We start from the raw sequence: 18,723 nt of genomic DNA on the forward strand, positions 1-18,723 counted from the left end.
AGTAAGTTAGCTAATACACCCAAAATGCTCAGCACGATACCTGCTACATAAAAACGTGTTAGTAGAAGTGTAGACAATATCATTATTATCAATATCATTATTATTCAGATAGCTCTTCAGAACACCCTGTGTGCATTATATCATGTTGGACAATTTTCAATTGGAAGACAGCAGACACGGCTGCAAATGTTGACAATATTCTCAGCTCATACTCTGAGTGAAAGTATAATATTAAATCTGGTTAGGCCTCAAAATATTGATTTTTCAGAAACTTGCTATAAATAAATTAATTAATTAAAATAAAATAAAATAAAATTCTATGCTTCCTATTCCAGAATTGTAGTTTTTCTGTGTATGACACAATAGGTTTCTGATTTATATGTAATTTCCTTTTTATTCTCATTGAATTAAAGTCAGTTTAACACTTTGTGGCCTAACCAATGAACATGATGCTTCTGAATGACAGCATTAAATATCATAAGCCTGTCCCCTTGAGAAGGAAAAGAGGGGTGCAAATACCTGGAGTATAAGCGCATGTCATGCTTCCTAGGTCCTTGACTGCATGTCAATTACATTTCCCCGAATTCTACCTGAGAAGCTTTGAAATCCACTAGTTTCTAGAAGGGATAGGAACTTTTAATTAAAAATTTTTTTCATGTGTTCAAATAGCATGTGAATATGGTATCATAATATTTGCTATTTGATAATGCACAGAGGAAATGTGTCTCTATGTACAAAGGCATGTGATACGGGTTTTTTGTCATTTCCTTTCCTTAAATAACATCATGTTATATATACATCACAACCGTAGTTATACATAGTCACAAAATGTTCAACTTTAAACTGTCCTATGTAAAATGACATTCTTTATTTTCGTACCCTGTGGAGTTTATACCCAGAATACCATTTTCTTGTCTTCCCATTACAACACCCTTGGCAGTTCCTAACTCGGGAGTGTTGCAGCCATCCTAGCTGGCTGGGAGGGAGTGGGAGGATTTCACCCTAGAAATGGCTCAGCTTGCACCCCAGCAGGGCTCAGCTTGACATTCCCCCAGTCACTGTTCTGGACCTTCATCCTTCTCCTCAAATCCCCATCACCAGCATCCATCCCTACAAGTGCCCCAGGGAAGAGGGGCATTTGGTGCAAACATGGACAGCTTCACTCTCTTCTGCCTTCAAGATTTCTTTAATAGCAACAACTGGTACTTCCTGAAGATTCACTATCCTACATGGTGCTGTGCTTACCGTTCACATTTAGTCCCCCAGACAACTCCAGGATGGAGGCACCATTGTTTATAATGACCCCTTTTTTTAATGTTGCAGAAACTGGGGTAAAGAGGTTATGTAACTTGCTGAAAGTCGCTCCCTTAGGAAAGAACAGAACTGGGATTCGTATCCTTAGCCTGCTGAGAGTGGATAGTTAATCTCTTATCCATTGTCAGTGTTTCTGAAAATCCTTCCTGGGGTGTCTCTTCACATCAGTCAGCTGAAATCCCACCACCACAAATAACCAATGTCAAATATTGGATGTTTTCCTTTTAATTTTAAATTAATTATTATTATATTGATTTTTTTGAGAGTTATGATTGTGTATATGTAATTTTTTACTCTACTTTTCCCCCTTAACATTAAACTTTGAGCATGTATTTTTTAATGGTATATATCAGACCTTCTTTTCATTTCCATGGCACAAATTACACCTACAAAGCAGGTGTGAGTTAGTAGGTGGAATTACCTACCTACTAAAGATGTAAATAATTTCCAGCCTGCTGCCAGATGCCTCCCTCATGACTGTCCCAGTCAATACCTACCCCACAGTGTAGCCACTGTTCTAAAATCTATCACCACAGGTTAGTTCATTCATATAAAATTCTGTTCTTGAATGTCATATCAATGGAATCATACAATATGGTCTTCTCCGTGTCTGATAATTTTTGTGCCTGTGAGGGTCATTGTGTTTTGCGTGTGTAACAGTATCACTACATGAAGGATTCCCACAATCATCCTTTGATGTAACTCCCACTCTAGCTTCCTAGTTAGTCCAATCAAATTCTGCTCTTGCCTGCTTTCCAAAAAATTCTCCACACCGATGCCATAAAGGCCTTTCTATGAAGTAAATTTGATCTTGTCACTCTACCTCAGTGCCTTGCTGTGGAAATCAGTTTCTCCCTCATTCTTCAACTGGGTGGACTTCCTGTCCTTCAGATCTCAGCTCACATGTTGCTTCTTCAGGGAGTCCATCCCTGACTCGTCCTACATACCCTTCTTGTCGAAGCTCTTGTAGGCCCCTCCACGGAACCTGCCTTGTTTTAATGAACAAGTGTTTAATGAACAATGAACATGATGCTGCTTCCTGGGATAAGCCCTGAAAGTCCCACATCCTGGGAAAACCTGAGCAGTTGGTCACCCGGGTGATTGCTTGTCTATCCATCTCTCCCACTAGGCTATCACCTCCAGGAGGACTCTGCCTTGGTCACCACTGTACACCTAGTGCCTAAGATGGTGCCTCACACATAATAAAGAAGTATTTGTCAAATGAATAAACAAAGTGCCACTAGCTTCTCATTTGCATCATTGATGGAAATTCTGATTTCCCTTACTTCGTGGACACATTAATTTTCCCAGTGCCTATCTCTGTGCCCAGCTTATGATTTCTATATTGCCTACCCAGTTAGGTATGCATTTTCACTTAGCATTTCAGGATTCTCAAAAAGCCTTCCTGGACTTCCATGGTTATCCTTGTGTACCCCCTGCTGTGGCCAAAATGGAGTGATTGGCTCTCTCTTGAGCTCACCTTAACCTTCCCACCTCTGTACCCTTGTTCTCAATCATTCCTCCACCCAGGATGTCCTGTCAATACCGGGCCCACCCTTCGAGCTCACATCTCTGTCACTTTCTCTGTAGAATAATTCCTAATCCTTTCCACAAAATATTAACTCTGCTCTCCACCAGCATCATAAATACCTTTTGAAGTACTATGATGTGCCAATGTTGTTCTAAATACTTTATGTACATGAATCATTTAATCTTATGAAATAGGTATTGTTGTCCACATGTTATAGATGAGGAAAGTATAGCACAAAGATATTAAAATATTAAGTTTACATAGATTTTCTTATTAAGATGTAAGCTTATCAAGGTGGCAGGTCTGCATCTTGCCCGTCTTTGTTGCTCCCATTGTGCCAGGCACGTTTGCTGTCTAGATAACACACCAGTGCTGCACTTGACATGTGTGACCTCATTTAATGGTGCTCCTAGGGGGTGGGGCTTATTTTACAGGTGAAGAAATTGAGCCTAGGAGAAGTTAAGAGATTACAAAGTTAATAAGTGGCAACGAGAGGATTCAGCCCCAGGTCTGTTTGTCTTTAAAGCCCAAGCTCTTCCCCACTGTGCTCTAGGCCTCACTGCTGCTCCTGGGGTATAGTTACTTTTAATTGAACCACTGCTCCTGGGCCAGTAATTTCTCACAAGCAAGACTCCGTACCCTCAGTGTCCTGCTTTGCATGTGTTTCCGATTCTGGTAAAATACAAATAATGCCACATGAGCCATTGCCCCTGTGAAATGCATGCTGCAGGGTGGAGGGGAAAAGGTGGTCCTTCTGCTCCAGGGAGCTAGTGGGCAGAATCCAGCAGTGTAGAGCAATGGGATCTGACTTCAGTAGGAACAAAAGTACAAGTGGAACCACATTTAGGGACCTTAATAAACTGCCTGTCATCTATGGCACAGTTGACATTCCAAGCCCACTTTTTGCCCATCCTTTAGCTATGGCTCATATCATTATCTACCGTGTGCTCAAAATGACAAACGTCATCCATAATTAACTGAAGCAAGAAACAATCTACAGGGGCGCCTGGGGGCTCAGTCGTTAAGCGTCTGCCTTCGGCTCAGGTCATGATCCCAGTGTTCTGGGATCGAGCCCTGCATCGGGTTCCCTGCTTGGCGGGAAGCCTGCTTCTCCCTCTCCCACTCCCCCTGCTTGTGTTCCCTCTCTCGCTGTGTCTCTCTCTGTCAAATAAATAAAATCGTTAAAAAAAAAAAAAAAGGCGCCTGGGTGGCTCAGTTGGTTAAGCGACTGCCTTCGGCTCAGGTCATGATCCTGGAGTCCCGGGATCGAGTTCCGCATCGGGCTCTCTGCTCGGCAGGGAGTCTGCTTCTCCCTCTGACCCTCCTCCCTCTCATGCTCTCTGTCTCTCATTCTCTCTGTCTCAAATAAATAAATAAAAAAACTTAAAAAAAAAAAAAAAAGAAACAATCTACAATGTTCAGCTGGCACCAGGAGGAGGGGGGGGGGGTTGGAAAGGAGGACAAGACAGGATAGGAAAGGAACAGAAAGAAGAAAATTGCAGACTGCATTGTAAAGACCACCCAGATGGTTCTGTGTTACCTACTTTGAGGGGATTATTTATACCACTCTTACTCTCATTTGCATCCAAAACAAGGCAATGCCTGCTGCTGGAACGTGCACGCGTGCATGCTTGCGTGTGTGCATAAGCAGGACCCTGACATTGAAAATGGAATGCAGTTCCTTCATGTGTACCTTGTCATGCTTGAGTCGTGTCTTTATTAGATCAGTGTTAGAGTGCACCCATTGGGCCAGGAGCGGATCCTCCTCAGCTTTATGCTGCTCCCTCCAGGCATACCCTGTAACTTGGAAAAGACACCCTTCCTAACCACCCCAGAGCTGCAGGGACATGCTACATTCACAAACATCTCGAAGGCATAGTCAAGACCTACTTCACACCACTTTGATCCACATTAAAAGAGAATTATATTCGAGCATGTGCTCTAGTGCTGATAGATTCTCCTTACTTCCCTGGGGGCCTCCAACCCATTTAAAGGGCTGTGGGCAATGGGAGGGGGGAGTCAGGAATGAATTTGCTTTAAGATTCCATTCTACCAGTTATGCTTGTTCAATGTAAACATCGCAGGTAGGAGAAGGGGCCTCAAGCAAAGGAAGAGAGGTAGCCAGATGCCAGCTCTATATGGGAAAAGAAACATAAATACATTTATCACTGGGTGAGGGAGAGTGGGAGGGAGGCTGGAAATGTAAACAAGGGGCAGATTGGAAGGGCTTCCAGTGTTAAAGAGTCATTCAAATACTGGAGTAAAAATTCAGCATATTTTGATATTTATTTCACACAACAAATTTTAAGTACTTGAAATCAGTCAAACAGATTATTTAATACATTTCAAATACAAAAATTCATAAACAGGTAAAATGCAAATATACTGAAATATACATTAAATGTATTCTAATATAAAAATAAAATATTGCTTCAAAGAAGCAGTACATAAAATAAAGTTTAATTGGGGTTATACATGAAATGCGATGATCTTTTTTAAGTCATCTTAGTCTATCGTGAGGTCATCCTTTAGCTATGAAAAACTTCCCAGTTATTTCTCATTTGTCATCATCTTCCTATCTCATCTCACGTAAATGGTGATTCTAATGCAGACACCATCTTAATACCAATTTTAAAAATTATTTTAGAAAAATAATAAACTGTAAGAGGACCCATTGCCTTAGGAAAGCAATCCAGACTTTGAAATGGCCTTTTCCTGAGTGAGTCTGATTGCCAGAGGAACCCGAAGTTCTCCAGCGCTGAGTGTGTGGGACTGTATGCATACACAGGGAACTCATGCTTCCTTGGGACCCAAATTACCACAAGGCTGACATAAAAAAGCTTGGGAAGGAGTAAGTTTGTACTCTTTTTATGAGAAAATGTCACATGACAAATTGTTGTTCAACTGAGAGATAAATAAGCTGATCTCAGGAACTTACTTTCATTTCTTTTTTTTTTTTTAAGATTTTATTTATTTATTTATTTGAGAGAGAGAGAATGAGAGAGAGAGAGAGCACATGAGAGGGGGGAGGGTCAGAGGGAGAAGCAGACTCCCTGCCGAGCAGAGAGCCCGATGCGGGACTCGATCCCAGGACTCCAGGATCATGACCTGAGCCGAAGGCAGTCACTTAACCAACTGAGCCACCCAGGCGCCCCAAACTTACTTTCATTTCTTAAATATTAAGTGTAAAATAAAATATCTAGCATCTCTTTTAATTGAAGATCTCAGGTAGTAAGGTTTAGGAAAAATTACAAATAGACCGGAATTGAACAATTTCTAAGATTCATGAATCACTCACTACATTTCATTCTGTACAGTGCTTTCAGATGTGTGAGCTAATCTTCCCCAAAGTTTTTCAATGAGTTCCGTTTTGTCCAATATGGTGTGTGTGTGTGTGTGTGTGTGTGTATGTATTTGGGTAAATTTCTCTACTCCATCTCTGTTTAATAAGACCCAAGTCTCTAAAGTCCGCCTTTGTCCTCTCAACATTGTAATTATGACTTGCCTTTTTTGTGTGTGGCATGTGCACAGAAAATAAAAATGAATTCAGCGCTCTCAGTTAAACAGAATCTCTGTGTCAAACAAGGAAGAAGAAAAAATTACTTCCTCTGTCATCATCACTACATTGGAGTTTCCATGGCTACTGACATGGACAATTCTAGCAAATAACAGCTAAAAACTAAACAGAAGCTTCTCTTCCTATTTGGTTGTCTGGTCAACGTCTCCAATTTGTATTTGCTCTTCCCGTGTTCTCCACCCTAACTCTGTAGAGTATGTGAGTGTTTTCTCACACATCCAAGCTTAGGGGGAAACAAATCATTAAATAATAAAGAACCATTTTTGTGATCATCAGAATTTCAGGTTAAGGAAATTTCCTTCTTGAATGATGGCTGATCTTCAACTGTGACTTGGCAAACTATTAAAAAATCAAATGTTACTTGTGAAGGGAACATACATTCAAGGAAGAGTAACCTACAATTTTGGAGCATTTTTTTTGTGTACTACCTCACTACTCTGGAAGAGTTAATAAAATTTTCCACTTTATAAACCCATGTTTGTACCTAGAAGGCAACCATATCTTTAGTAACTGGGACCAGAAATGGTACTAAGGTCACAAGTGTCTTGGGTGAAATTGATAGGCTTTTAAGGCATAAAGAGTCATTCTTTTATTCTCGCAATAGACCTTTACTAAGCTCCTATTGTGTGACAGGCACACATTAAGGCTGAATGATAAAAGGCAATGACAAAAACAATTTGAGTTGTTACACCCATACCAAAAGCTGGCCTACGTACTTGTCATATAGCATTTAAAGTCCTTCCACACAATTGCAAGCTTATTCTGTTATCCAAATTTTACAGACAAATCAAAATTCAAGCAAATTGCTGGTTGTGGAGCTGTTTATTTGACAATGTTTGTAAAGTTCCTATTTAAACATCTCAGGAAATTTTGAACAATGAGATAAATGACAGGGGGATATAGCCTTCTAGATGTGGAAAAGTCAGCCGAAAAGGGAATAGAATATATTGCCTAAAAATAAACCCAAGTGCATTGGAGATTCTTGTTTTTGATAAAAATAGCATTTCAAATCAGTGGTACAACACTGGCTTATGCAATAAATGGATAGAACTAAAGACTAGCCATTCGGAAATAAAATTTAAGCTAAATGTTTATCTATTTCTTACAGCAAAATAAAACCCAAATGAATTAAAGGTTGAATCATTAAAAATGGAACCATAAAAGAAGAAAAATCTGAGCAATTTTATTTGTAATTTGTGATACAGAAGTCAGATGAATACATCTGACTAATAAAAAACCCGCCAAACACAAAGTCAAAAAAAATAGTAAACGGGGAGAATGTTTTTGTAATATGCCACACAAAGAATTGCTTTTCCACAATTCAAAGAGCTTTTATAAGATCAAAAAAAAAAAAAAAATGAGCAAAGGCCACAAACAATTAGTTTGTAGAAAAGGAAGATCAAAGGACCAAAAATGTAGGGGGAAATACCAATCTTCTCATAACTAAAAGGGTGAAAATTAAATGAGATTCCAACTATCTCTTATGTATTTTGCCTCCACAAAACTCTTTGAAAGTCATTAGACAAGAAATTATCACAGCAACAGAAAGGCTTTAAATATCAGAGACCACTAAATTAAATTGCTCCCTGAAGACTTGAAGGCCTAAAACACTAACATAACTGAGGAAAGCATTAAGCCCTGTGCTTGGATATACAGTCTACTGTTCAATCTTTTCTCTGGGCATTTCGAGGTATCTCAAGAGAGATACCATATTGTATTTTGGTGTAAGCCCATATTTGGAATTTTGGAGAATTTATCTATTTAGACTTGCTTAGAGACTAATTTGGAGGTCAGTTAACTCATAGAGATCTTTGAAATCTTCAAAATAGAGCAGTAATAATGCAAATTTAAGTTACCGTTTCCGCTAAGTAGAAGAAATCAAGTGATTCCAAGAAAGACACTTATATGGTATTCAAGATTTGAAAATGTTTCTTGCCTACTTTAGAAAAGTTTAAAAAAATAACTCTTTCCTGATAATATGCTTCTTTCTTTCCTTAGCTCAAGAAAAGCTAATGACTCTAGTGAATTTGAACTGTTCAAAAAGATACTTCAAATTTCGAAGTTTTTTTTAAAGATTTCATTTATTTATTTGACAGAGAGCACACAGGGGAGAGGCAGGCAGAGGGAGAAGCAGGCTCCCCACTGAGCAAGGAGTCTGATATGGGACTTGATCCGAGGACCCTGGGATCATGACCTGAGCTGAAGGCAGATGCTTGACCGACTGATCCACCCAGGCATCCCCTGAAGTTTTAATCAGTGGTCTCCCAATATCCACCCTTGGCCCTTGTCTTCACCTAAAATAGTCACCCACATCAGAACTCAGTTCTGAAGTCATTTCCTCTAAGAAGCTTTTCCTGACACCCCAACTTCCTTGCCTTTCATCATATCCCCTCCTTCCAGAATGTATTACAATTGTAATTAACAGTTGCACAATAAGCTAAATAATTATACAATTATTATTTAACATCTGTTCCTTCTGTTAAGGTATAAACTCCATGAGAACAGATAACCCAGCTATTTTATCCCCCAAGCACATGCTGTTATGTGTGATTTCCCCAGAGCCCAGCACAATTCACTGCACTTATTAATCAGTAAGTATTTGTTGAATGAATAGTGGACCCAAAGAGGTCCACATCCTAATCCCCAGAACCTGTGAATGTTACCTTCCATGGAAAAGGGACTTTGCAGGTGTGATTAAGTTAAAGATCTAGATGGGGAAACTATCCTGGATCATCTGGATGAGCCTGACATAATCAAAAGCATCCTTATAAGAGAGAGGCAGGAGGATCAGAATGTGAGAAGAAGATATGGCAACAGAGACAGAGTGATGAGGCCAACAGCCTGTCATCACAACAAGCAAAAAATTAACTTTTCCAACTATCTTTGTTTTTTTTTAATTTTTTTAAAAGATTTATTCATTTGAGACAGAGAGATACAAATACTATATCAAATACTGGTACAGCCACGAAGCACCAAAGAGGCAAAAAATGGATTCCCCCTGAAACTACAACTGTTAGCCCAGCTGACACCTCGTTTTTGCCTCCTAAGACTCATTTTAGACTTCGGACTTCCTCCGAAACTGTGACATAATAAATTTGTTCGAAACCACTATGTTTGTGGTAATTTGTTACGGCCACAATAGGAAACTAACACAGATTAATTGTGAAACACTGGACAAGACTGATCTAGCAACCTGAATGCAAAAAAGATAATAATAATAATAAATAACAACAACAAATAGAATATTATGTTGCAGAACAGTTGGCCTAAAACAACCCAGTGACTGACCGAACCACACTCACCATCTAACTAACCCAGTTATTTGCCAGAAATCCTGTGTTTAAAGAGTAGGACAATCTCTGGTAATAAGAATAGCCCATAGAGTCTGGCCCTGGAGAACTACACATGCACAGACTCTAGGGAAGAAACAGTCAAAATGTAACAACGGTGTTGGTTGTGAAGCCTTGGACAATTTTAGCAGCACTGGCTCTTGGACTTCTCATCTCTAAAGTGGAATTGTTAATTCCTCCCCTGCTGTCGGTATAAGGTGAAGAGATACAGCATATATAATGCCTGGTACAGACGTGGATGCATCAAAGAACCTCTGTATATGTGCAGTGATGGTGCTGCAGTGGTGAAGTCGATGGATAACGTCAGACAAAGGAGCGGAAGGGGAATGGTGCTATTTAAAACAACGCTTTTTTTTTTTTTTTAAATAATAATTTTTTTTAATTTATTTTTTATTCTTATGTTAATCCCCATACATTACATCATTAGTTTTAGATGAAGTGTTCCATGATTCATTGTTTGTGCATAACACCCAGTGCTCCATGCAGAATGTGCCCTCCTCAATACCCACCACCAGGCGAACCCATCCTCCCACCCCCCTCCCCTCTAGAACCCTCAGTTTGCTTTTCAGAGTCCATCGTCTCTCATGGTTCGTCTACCCCTCCGATTTCCCCTGCTTCATTCTTCCCCTCCCGCTACCTTCTTCTTCTTCTTTTTTTTTTTCTTAACATATATTGCATTATTTAAAACAATGCTTTTTTAAAAGGTGCTGTTTGGGGAAAGGATTAGGGTAGTATGATTAAATACATTAATGATACCAATAGCTCTACAATGCAGAATTAGCCCAAGAGAAGGAAAGGAAAAAAATTAGCTAATGGTAAAATACATTTGAAGAAGAGAGATTCAGTGATAAAAGGGAATGCATTTAAAGATAGTGGCTTTTTTCTTTCATATTTCCCTCCCTCCCTCCCTCCCTTCCTTCCTTCCTTCTTTCTTGTCCCTGGAAGAAGAAAGTGGCATGAACTGACTTCATTTTTTCCCACACAGCTAAGAATCATAAATGCCCTTTAGAGCTGGGCATTGTTGGAACATGAAAATCAAATTGGGCTTTGGTACATCTCATCCTACATATCGGAAAATCACCACTGTGAGATACAGTGGAATATAGATACAATAACAGATGAGCAGATCCCACCCAAAGGCCAGGCATGCCAGGATTTGATAAAACCTTACAAGCAGAGGAGCTTCCCACCTTTGTCTTTCTACTTAATGGAAGTCACCTCAAAGCACTTTTCCACCTTTCTCTTGGCTCTTGTAGTCTGTCTTACACTGGAGTTATTATGCGCTTACTACCTCCAGTGGTCAGTCAAGTCCCTGGAGATAGTAAAATCTTGCTCCATTTGTGAATAAACTTATACCATTAAATTTGAGGGTGTGGAAAAAACCTGCCCTAATAAACTTCTAGAAAAGATCCAAGTAGATCAGTGATCTTCCCCCACTCTCAACCTCCTCCACCCACGTACGTGCCTGCTCTTCGACAATAAAAAACACGCATCTAAAATCATCATTTCACTTCCCAAGGGGCTTTCTCCTTTGTGGGTACCTGCCACTGCTGTCAGGAGTGTGACGAGAACAAAAGGCACTTTCTGTAATTTTTAAATCTACCTGCTGCTATAATTGATAGCAGAGAACGCAATCGCTAAAAATTGTTCACCGTGGAAACTCATGCCTAAAAATACTATTTCTCTTTACTTCTTTCACTCCTGAGTGTGTCAGGATTTAATTATTTAACATCACAAAACCTGAGAAGGCCCAATTAATGAATGTGTCTTGTCCAATTCACCAATACTCCTAAAATGTCAGGAGAAACGATGTCGAGTTCTGGAGCATTCCCTGTACACTATATTATTTACATGCTTCCCCACCGTAGACAATACAGTACACTGTGCTTTGGCTGAGAGATTTGAATGTTTGGGAAATGCTTTTCTAAATAGTGCTTCTTACCACAAAGTGGCTGGAAGCCTTGAATATGCTAATGTGTGTTACGGCTCTCTCAGAGGAGCGTTTAGTTCACAGATTTCCCAAACTTTTTCAACTTAAAACAACAACAGTTTTCTTTTCTAGCACACCTATTAACATCTCCCAGAGGGGGATTAAAAGCACAGGTTTTGTGCCCAAAGGGTGTGAACTGAATCTGGACTGTGCCACTCACTGGCTCTGTGACGTTGGACTTTATCCACTCTAAGACTCAGTTTACCCCATCTACAAAATAGGAATAATGGTAATTATTACTTAACACTTGCTACATTGTATTCTAATTACATTTTATTGCCAAGCCTCTCTCCCAGGTTATAAAACCCTTGATGAGAAGGAGTATGTCTCATTCACTATTACATCCCTAATATATAATTTGCCACCGAGCCTAGACAATCAGTGTTTGTGGAATGAATGAATAGAATGAATGAATGCACAAAGAAATGACTGACTGAATGACTCTTTCTCTCTCACGATCAGTCCTATGCTGGCTACTATGCTTGTACTTGCATTTCCATACAGGTGTATAGGTTGTTGCCATACAGATCCAGTTCTCTCCCCTGATCCTGTGATTCTTTGCATTAAACCATCCACACTCCATGTGAATTCCCCTTGCCATTCCCTTAAGCCCTGATGAAACCTTGGAAGTCATATTTTAATATTTCAGGCTCACTTTGTTCTTGGAAAGCAGTGTGGTCATGGTGGAAAAGGTGTTGGAGTCTAGAGACTTGAGTACTACCAGCTCTGTTTGCAGAGTGGCCTGCTTACATTATGTAACCTCTCCGTTTTCCACTCAGAGTAGTTTTCAAGAGCATTGAAATACAATCTACAGGGGCTCCTGGGTGGCTCAGATGGTTGAGCGTCTGCTTTCAGCTCGGGTCATGATCCCGGGGTCCTGGGATTGAGCCCCATATCGGGCTCCTGGCTCAGCGGGGAGCCTGCTTCTCCCTCTGCCTCTGCCTCTCCCCCTGCTCATGCTCTATCTCTGTGTCTCAAATGAATAAATAAGATCTTTAAAAAAAAATACAGCATACGTTTTTGTAGGCTGATGTTATAATTACTGTAATTTTTCCAGCTATGTGTTGGTGACATAACAACTCAAAACCATCAATTGCTGTTAACACTAATGTCATGCTTACTATATGCAGGCCACTATTCCAAGTGCTGTCTTGTTCAATATATATACACACACACACACACATTATTATCATCCCCATTTTGCAGATGAGGAGAGTGAGTCTCAGAGTGCTTAAGTAACTTGCCCAAGGTCCCACAACTAGTGAATGGCAAAGCTAGGATTCAAACCCACAAGCTCTCTGGAGTCCAAACTCATTTTAAATAGAAGATGATGATGGAGACCATGACCTAGCAATCAATACAACATTTAAATATCTTCCACTGAAGATTGGTAGTCACCGAACCTCTCCTCTTGTCCGAAGACTTTGGGCTGGTTCTGGTCTGGATGAATACTTAAATCATTCTAGACAGAAGTGTTCCACAAACTACCATAGATATATGTTACTATGTACTATGATCAAGCAAAGGGTCGACCTCTACCCCTCTAGCAGCCTTCTGGGACACCGTGCCATATTGTCCTTGGAGTTTTCCAAGTTCATGAGTAAATAAATACACTCTACATACCCATGGTTCTTGGGACTCTAAGCTCCCATGCTGAGGGCTTGTCTCTCTGTAAGCCTGTGTGGGGGCCTCCTTGGCAATCCACTCATGAGAATGTTAAAGAGACCCTGAAGAGGATTTGAAGCTGGAATAAGGACACACTATAACCAGAGGGAGAAAGCAATGAGAAACTGGAAAGAGTCAACCATAGCAAATTGCAGCAGATCAAATGAGCACTCCAGAGCCAAGCCCCTTGTTGTTGATGGAGAATCTGCTTATGCCTCCGATGATTGCGCTAGCTGAGTCATAAACACCAGTGTCACTTCCGACTAGAAAGGGTTCATATCCAGCTCACTATCTATCCCCAAACTTTCTCTCAACCCCTGATTACAGTTGCGCTCTCCACTGAAGTCTCAGTTTTTTGGAGGATACAAGAGTGGTCCTCATACTTTAGAAGCACTGCCTTAAACACCAGATTGCCAACAGTGAAAGGTTACTGAACAGAGAGAGCAGTTATCTTCATTTGCACAGTGCTAACAATTTCCCATTTGCCTGTCGTCACAACAAGCAAAAAATTAACTTTTCCAACTATCTTTGTTTTTTTTTTAATTTTTTTAAAAGATTTATTCATTTGAGACAGAGAGATACAGAGAGACAGAGCATGAGCAGGAGGAGAGGCAAACAGAGAGGGAGAAGCAGGCTTCCCGTTGAGCAGGGAGCCCGATGCGGGGCTCAATCCCAGGACCCTGGGATCATGACCTGAGCCAAAGGCAGACGCTTAACCACCTGAGCCACCCAGGCGCCCCTCCAAGTATCTTTGAATCCTTATATCCATTTTCTTCTGGGGACAAAAGATCAGACCTGGTATCCAGATTCTCTTTTTTTATGTTGGCATTTGTGCACTTGAACTGTGGGAGCAAGTAGTGCTCTGGTCAAGCCAGGTCCTGGCAAACCTGCCCTCGGCCTTCCAGGGAGGGTGACAGAAACATTATCACACGTTGCACTGTGGGGTCAGAAGGCATTTGGTGCAGAACCTCGTCACTGGGCTTTTCGTTTGTTTGTTTTGCTTGCTTGTCTTTATCCCTCACCCCACATGGGTCCCCTCAGAGAACCAAGCTGGATGAAACGCAAATTATTTCCTTCAAGGGGATCCAAGTGGCCTGTCCTACAAAGACCCTGCCGAGGCCTCTCTCCATCCTTCTCACTTCTGCTTGTTCTGCTCCTTCCTACTCTGTCTCCTCGGCAGCCCGGAAGCCCTGGGAGGGCAGGAATGTCTCTCTGCACCAGATCTCCGGGGTTCTCATTCTGCATCCCTCTGCCGGGAGCATGATTTTGTTTCTTCGGGAAGAAACAGGGCAACATATGTTGAATTCTTTTTAAAAAGCATGTATTGCTGAATTTGTGCTCATTATTGAAAATTTAGAAAACACAAGAAAGAACCAAAAGGAAAAACGTTGTCACCCACAATCACTGTGGCCTATTTCTTTGCAGGATTTCTGTTTCTGCATGTGTAGTATCTGGTAGCCTGTTTTCCTTGGTTAACATACTATCATAAATGTTTTCTTTTTATTTCCATATCCGTTGAGCACCTAGTATGTAGCAAGGACTGTACTGGGCCCTTCAGGTGCTTGAGCTGGGTTTTAGAGTGAAAGGGGTATTTCCAAGCAGAGAAGCAGTGGGTACGTGATTAAGGCAGGGGAGCACCAACATCATGTTACAGTGTTGTGGAGAATGTGTTTTAGGCTAATGAGAGCAGCCAAAAAGGGCACCATGACAGAAATTTGCGTCTAAATCTAGTTTCTTACAATGACCCTGCCAGAGAGGCTTACTTACCAGAGAGTTTCCAGGATTTGTGAGAATTTCCAGAAAAAGCCAAAATTGCATTCATGGATCTAGGTTCTTAAAGTGAGGATTATAACGAACTGTTTGGGGGCTGTTGTCAGCCAATCAGACTGGACACTGGGTGTGGTGTTGGAGCCCAGTCTACAGGTACCCCTGAGGCTGTACCATGACTTTGGCCCCTTTGTGGACTGATCATAGGAAGGCTGGGAGTCCTCGGGAGAGGCTGTATGGCCAGGCCCGTGGTGGGGACACTCAAGGGCTCAGGGACATGATTGTTCACCAACTGGCACATTCATGTTTCAGCGTTTTAAGAAACACACACCGTACAAGGGCATCCTGGTGACCAGACTGACCTGGAAAGCAGCTTTTCTTCTCGAGTTGCTAACATGCACTCTTAGATGTCAGCGGTCCTGCTGCCTCTGACACAAGAGCCATGGGTTGTCATCATTTGATTTTGAGCTGGAGGAGTGTGATTTGGGGCAGAAGCCAGGCAGAGGGTTTCAGAGCCAGCCCGTAGAGGGCAAGCTGTGGCTGGCTCTGCTCTCCTCCTTCCTAAAGCACCTGCCAGAAAATTGGCTCCAACCCAAGCTCACACTGAATGGTCACTCCTCCACCCATGTTCACTCAACATGGCTGAGGTCTTCAGAATCGCACAGAGCTCCATAATGGAGGAAGGCATCTCCCCGGGGATGGGGAGGTGAAGAACACACGTCCTGAACGTCCATTAGCAGCAGTGGTCACATCTCCCAGGAGGCCTCTCCTGCTGACCGCCAGCTCCGAAGTCCCATTCCCGTACCCTTTCTTTCTGCTTAAATGCAGGGACAATGTTCTCAGTTTCCTGGAATGAGAACTATGGCACTCTCCCACAATCCCAGCTTCCCTACTGATTTGCGTGAGGGGAAATTTGGGGCTGAAACAGAAATTTTCCAGCCAACCCATCAATTATTAAGCTGGGGGTTTACATGAATCATGTTCTGTCATCCTCACGGCACCCTTGTGAGGTGGATATCATCCCCATGTTACAGACGATAAAAATAGGGCTTGCTTATATGTTACGGAAGTAAGTCTGTGGATACTGAAGGGCTCAGAGTTTAACTTGCTCAAGGACACCCAGTTAATGCACAGCAGAGCTGGGGTTTGAACCCAGATGTGCAAACCATCACCCAGGCTCTCCTAGGTCTTACAGAGAGCAGCACGACGAAGAATGTGGCAGGGTCGGGGCATAAGGGGAGGACAAGAGATCTGGGAAGCAGTGCTGGGAGCAAATACTCCACACCCCCTTCCCCCAGGGTTACTTTCCTCCCAAACTGCCCACAAGTACACAAATACGGAATTCTGTAACAATAGTCATTGGTCATAATCACCTAACTCTTTATACTTGCCATGTGAACTAAGAAGATGCACGTGGATGCTCTAGCCATGGTTGAAAGAATGGGGATGTGGAACCAGAAGAGTTGGTGAATGGGAGATGGGGTGTTACCTTGTATGGGAGCAGTCACCACTCAGGTGAGCTGTTGGCCACCTCCTGCCGTGGGGTTTCCAGACTCAAGAAGGTACCTAGAGACCTCTGTGTAGCAGAGCAGGTGGGAAGGTAGAAGTTCAGAATGGGTCTCTGCCAGACCCTGGCTCTGCGATCTTCAGCCAGTTTCTTAGCTTTCCTGTATCTCAATTTCCTCATCTATAAAAAGGTCGACTCTCTCAGAGCTGTTGTGAAAATTAAATAAGATCCTGTTTGCAAAGTACTTAGCCTGGCATCTGGCACAGAGTAAATCCCTTAATAAAGAGTTATTAGCATGAAATTGCCTTCCTGCGAATTATTTTCTCACAAATTTATGGAATAATTTCTTTACTGCAAATTTACGGACTTTAAAGATTCTAACTTCAGAAAAGACATAGAAAGAAGAGATGAGACACAAGCTGTAACGTTGTCTAACTTTGTTTTTATAGGAGCCGTGGAAATTTACACTAGAGAAGGCGAGACAGATTGTGAAGAAATCCCCAACTCTGGTAAGCAACGGATGAGAAGAATCCCAGTGTTCCACTTGGCGCCTTCATCTTCCCCTTCCCCTGCTCTCACACCCCTAAGGCCAAGGCCAAGGGCTGCTCTGGATCCAAGCCCACAACATACCATAGCTGCAGTGAAGTTAAGTAGGAAAGTGAGCCCCTCCCCCTCCTTTTTCTCCTCCCTCTCTCGACAGCAGTGTTTCTCAAACTGGGCAGTACTGACATTTGGGGCTAGTTACTCTTTGGTTGTGGGCATTGTCCTGTACACTGGAAGGTATCGCAGCATCCCTGTCTTCTACCCACTAGATACCAGCAGCCGCATCGCCCTTCCCCAGTCATGGCAACCAAAAACGTCTCCTGATGTTGCCAAATGTCCTCTGGTACTCACAGGTGAGGACTGCTACTCTCTAGTAGACCATTTTGGAGGAGGCTCTATCCTCCTGCCCCTCCACTTTCTAAATATGTGACCTCAGGCTGAGCCTCGTTTTCCTGTCAGCAAGACAGAGACAGTAGTAGTGCTCCTTTGTCAAAGCATGGGTGTGAAGACCAAGAATGGATGCGTGTCAAGTGCTTACCCAGCACTCAATCAATACTATGTTTAGTTCAAATCCGTTATCACAGAGTCAAGTATTTGACTTAGGCTCTGGATGCAAATGAGCCCCAACTGAATAGGAAGCAGAAAAAGTAAACCTTCAAAGGACCAAGTCTCCCTCCATGCTAAAGATCCCAGCAATAAGGAAGGGTTCATCAGAGTTGAGAGGGCATAGCCTTCGTCCTTGGCCTCTCTCTCATCACCCTGATCATCATTCACCCTGATGCAGTACATTTAAGGTAATCTTGATTTAGCAGCACAGAAATAAGGAGAAAAAGCCCTCATGGCTCAGCTTGCCAGATTTAGCAAATAAAAATAGAGGAGACCAGTTAAATTTGAATTTCAGATAAACAATGAATAAATTTTTAGTATAAGTATGTTCAGTGCCATATTTTATCTGGCAACCCCACTTATGGAGGGGGCATATGGGTTTTGATGTACAAGGCTGGTGTGCAATGAATGGGCAATATTCAGGCATTTCTACACAATTAATCAATCACAATATCTGTGTTGCCAACCATTATTTATTTCAGTGAGTAATTCAAGACCAACAGTAGCAGGTTAGCTAATCTGCCAAAGCCATGGAGCAAGAGACTGAAACACCACGGGAAACCCTTGACCACCTTCAGAACTCTAAGCAATACTAGAGAACAATACGATTCTTCATTCTTTCTTCTCCACGTGCATCTAAAAATTTCTTCTTAGAGCATTGTTAACTCCACTAGCACAAACTGCCTTGGTATTAACTCAAAGGCTAATTAGGATTTTACAAGTTTTCATTTCTGTCATCAGAATTGCAAGCGTCATTCATGGGGCCCGATTCCACTAATTCCTTGTGAGAAGCCAAAAAAAAAAAAAATCTACCGAACAACAATACAAAACTCCTCAAAAACCTCCTCCAATTTATGTGCTCTCTAGATTAAA

At 41.7% G+C, this 18,723-nt stretch overlaps 1 protein-coding gene across 1 annotated transcript in view; it reads left to right on the forward strand.

The window, feature by feature from the left end:
• Positions 1 to 18,723, forward strand: part of AOAH (acyloxyacyl hydrolase) — a 166,932-nt gene that overhangs the window by 45,831 nt on the left and 102,378 nt on the right. The window contains exon 5 of the mRNA XM_064575047.1: positions 17,151 to 17,210. Within this exon, the coding sequence (XP_064431117.1) occupies positions 17,151 to 17,210 (60 nt within the window). The remainder of the gene's footprint in view (positions 1 to 17,150; positions 17,211 to 18,723) is intronic.

This window comes from Mirounga angustirostris, unplaced genomic scaffold (assembly GCF_029215605.1).
Source record: "Mirounga angustirostris isolate CCGP_5_RB_7025 unplaced genomic scaffold, mMirAng1.0.hap1 SCAF_12, whole genome shotgun sequence".
Lineage (NCBI taxonomy): Eukaryota > Metazoa > Chordata > Mammalia > Carnivora > Phocidae > Mirounga > Mirounga angustirostris.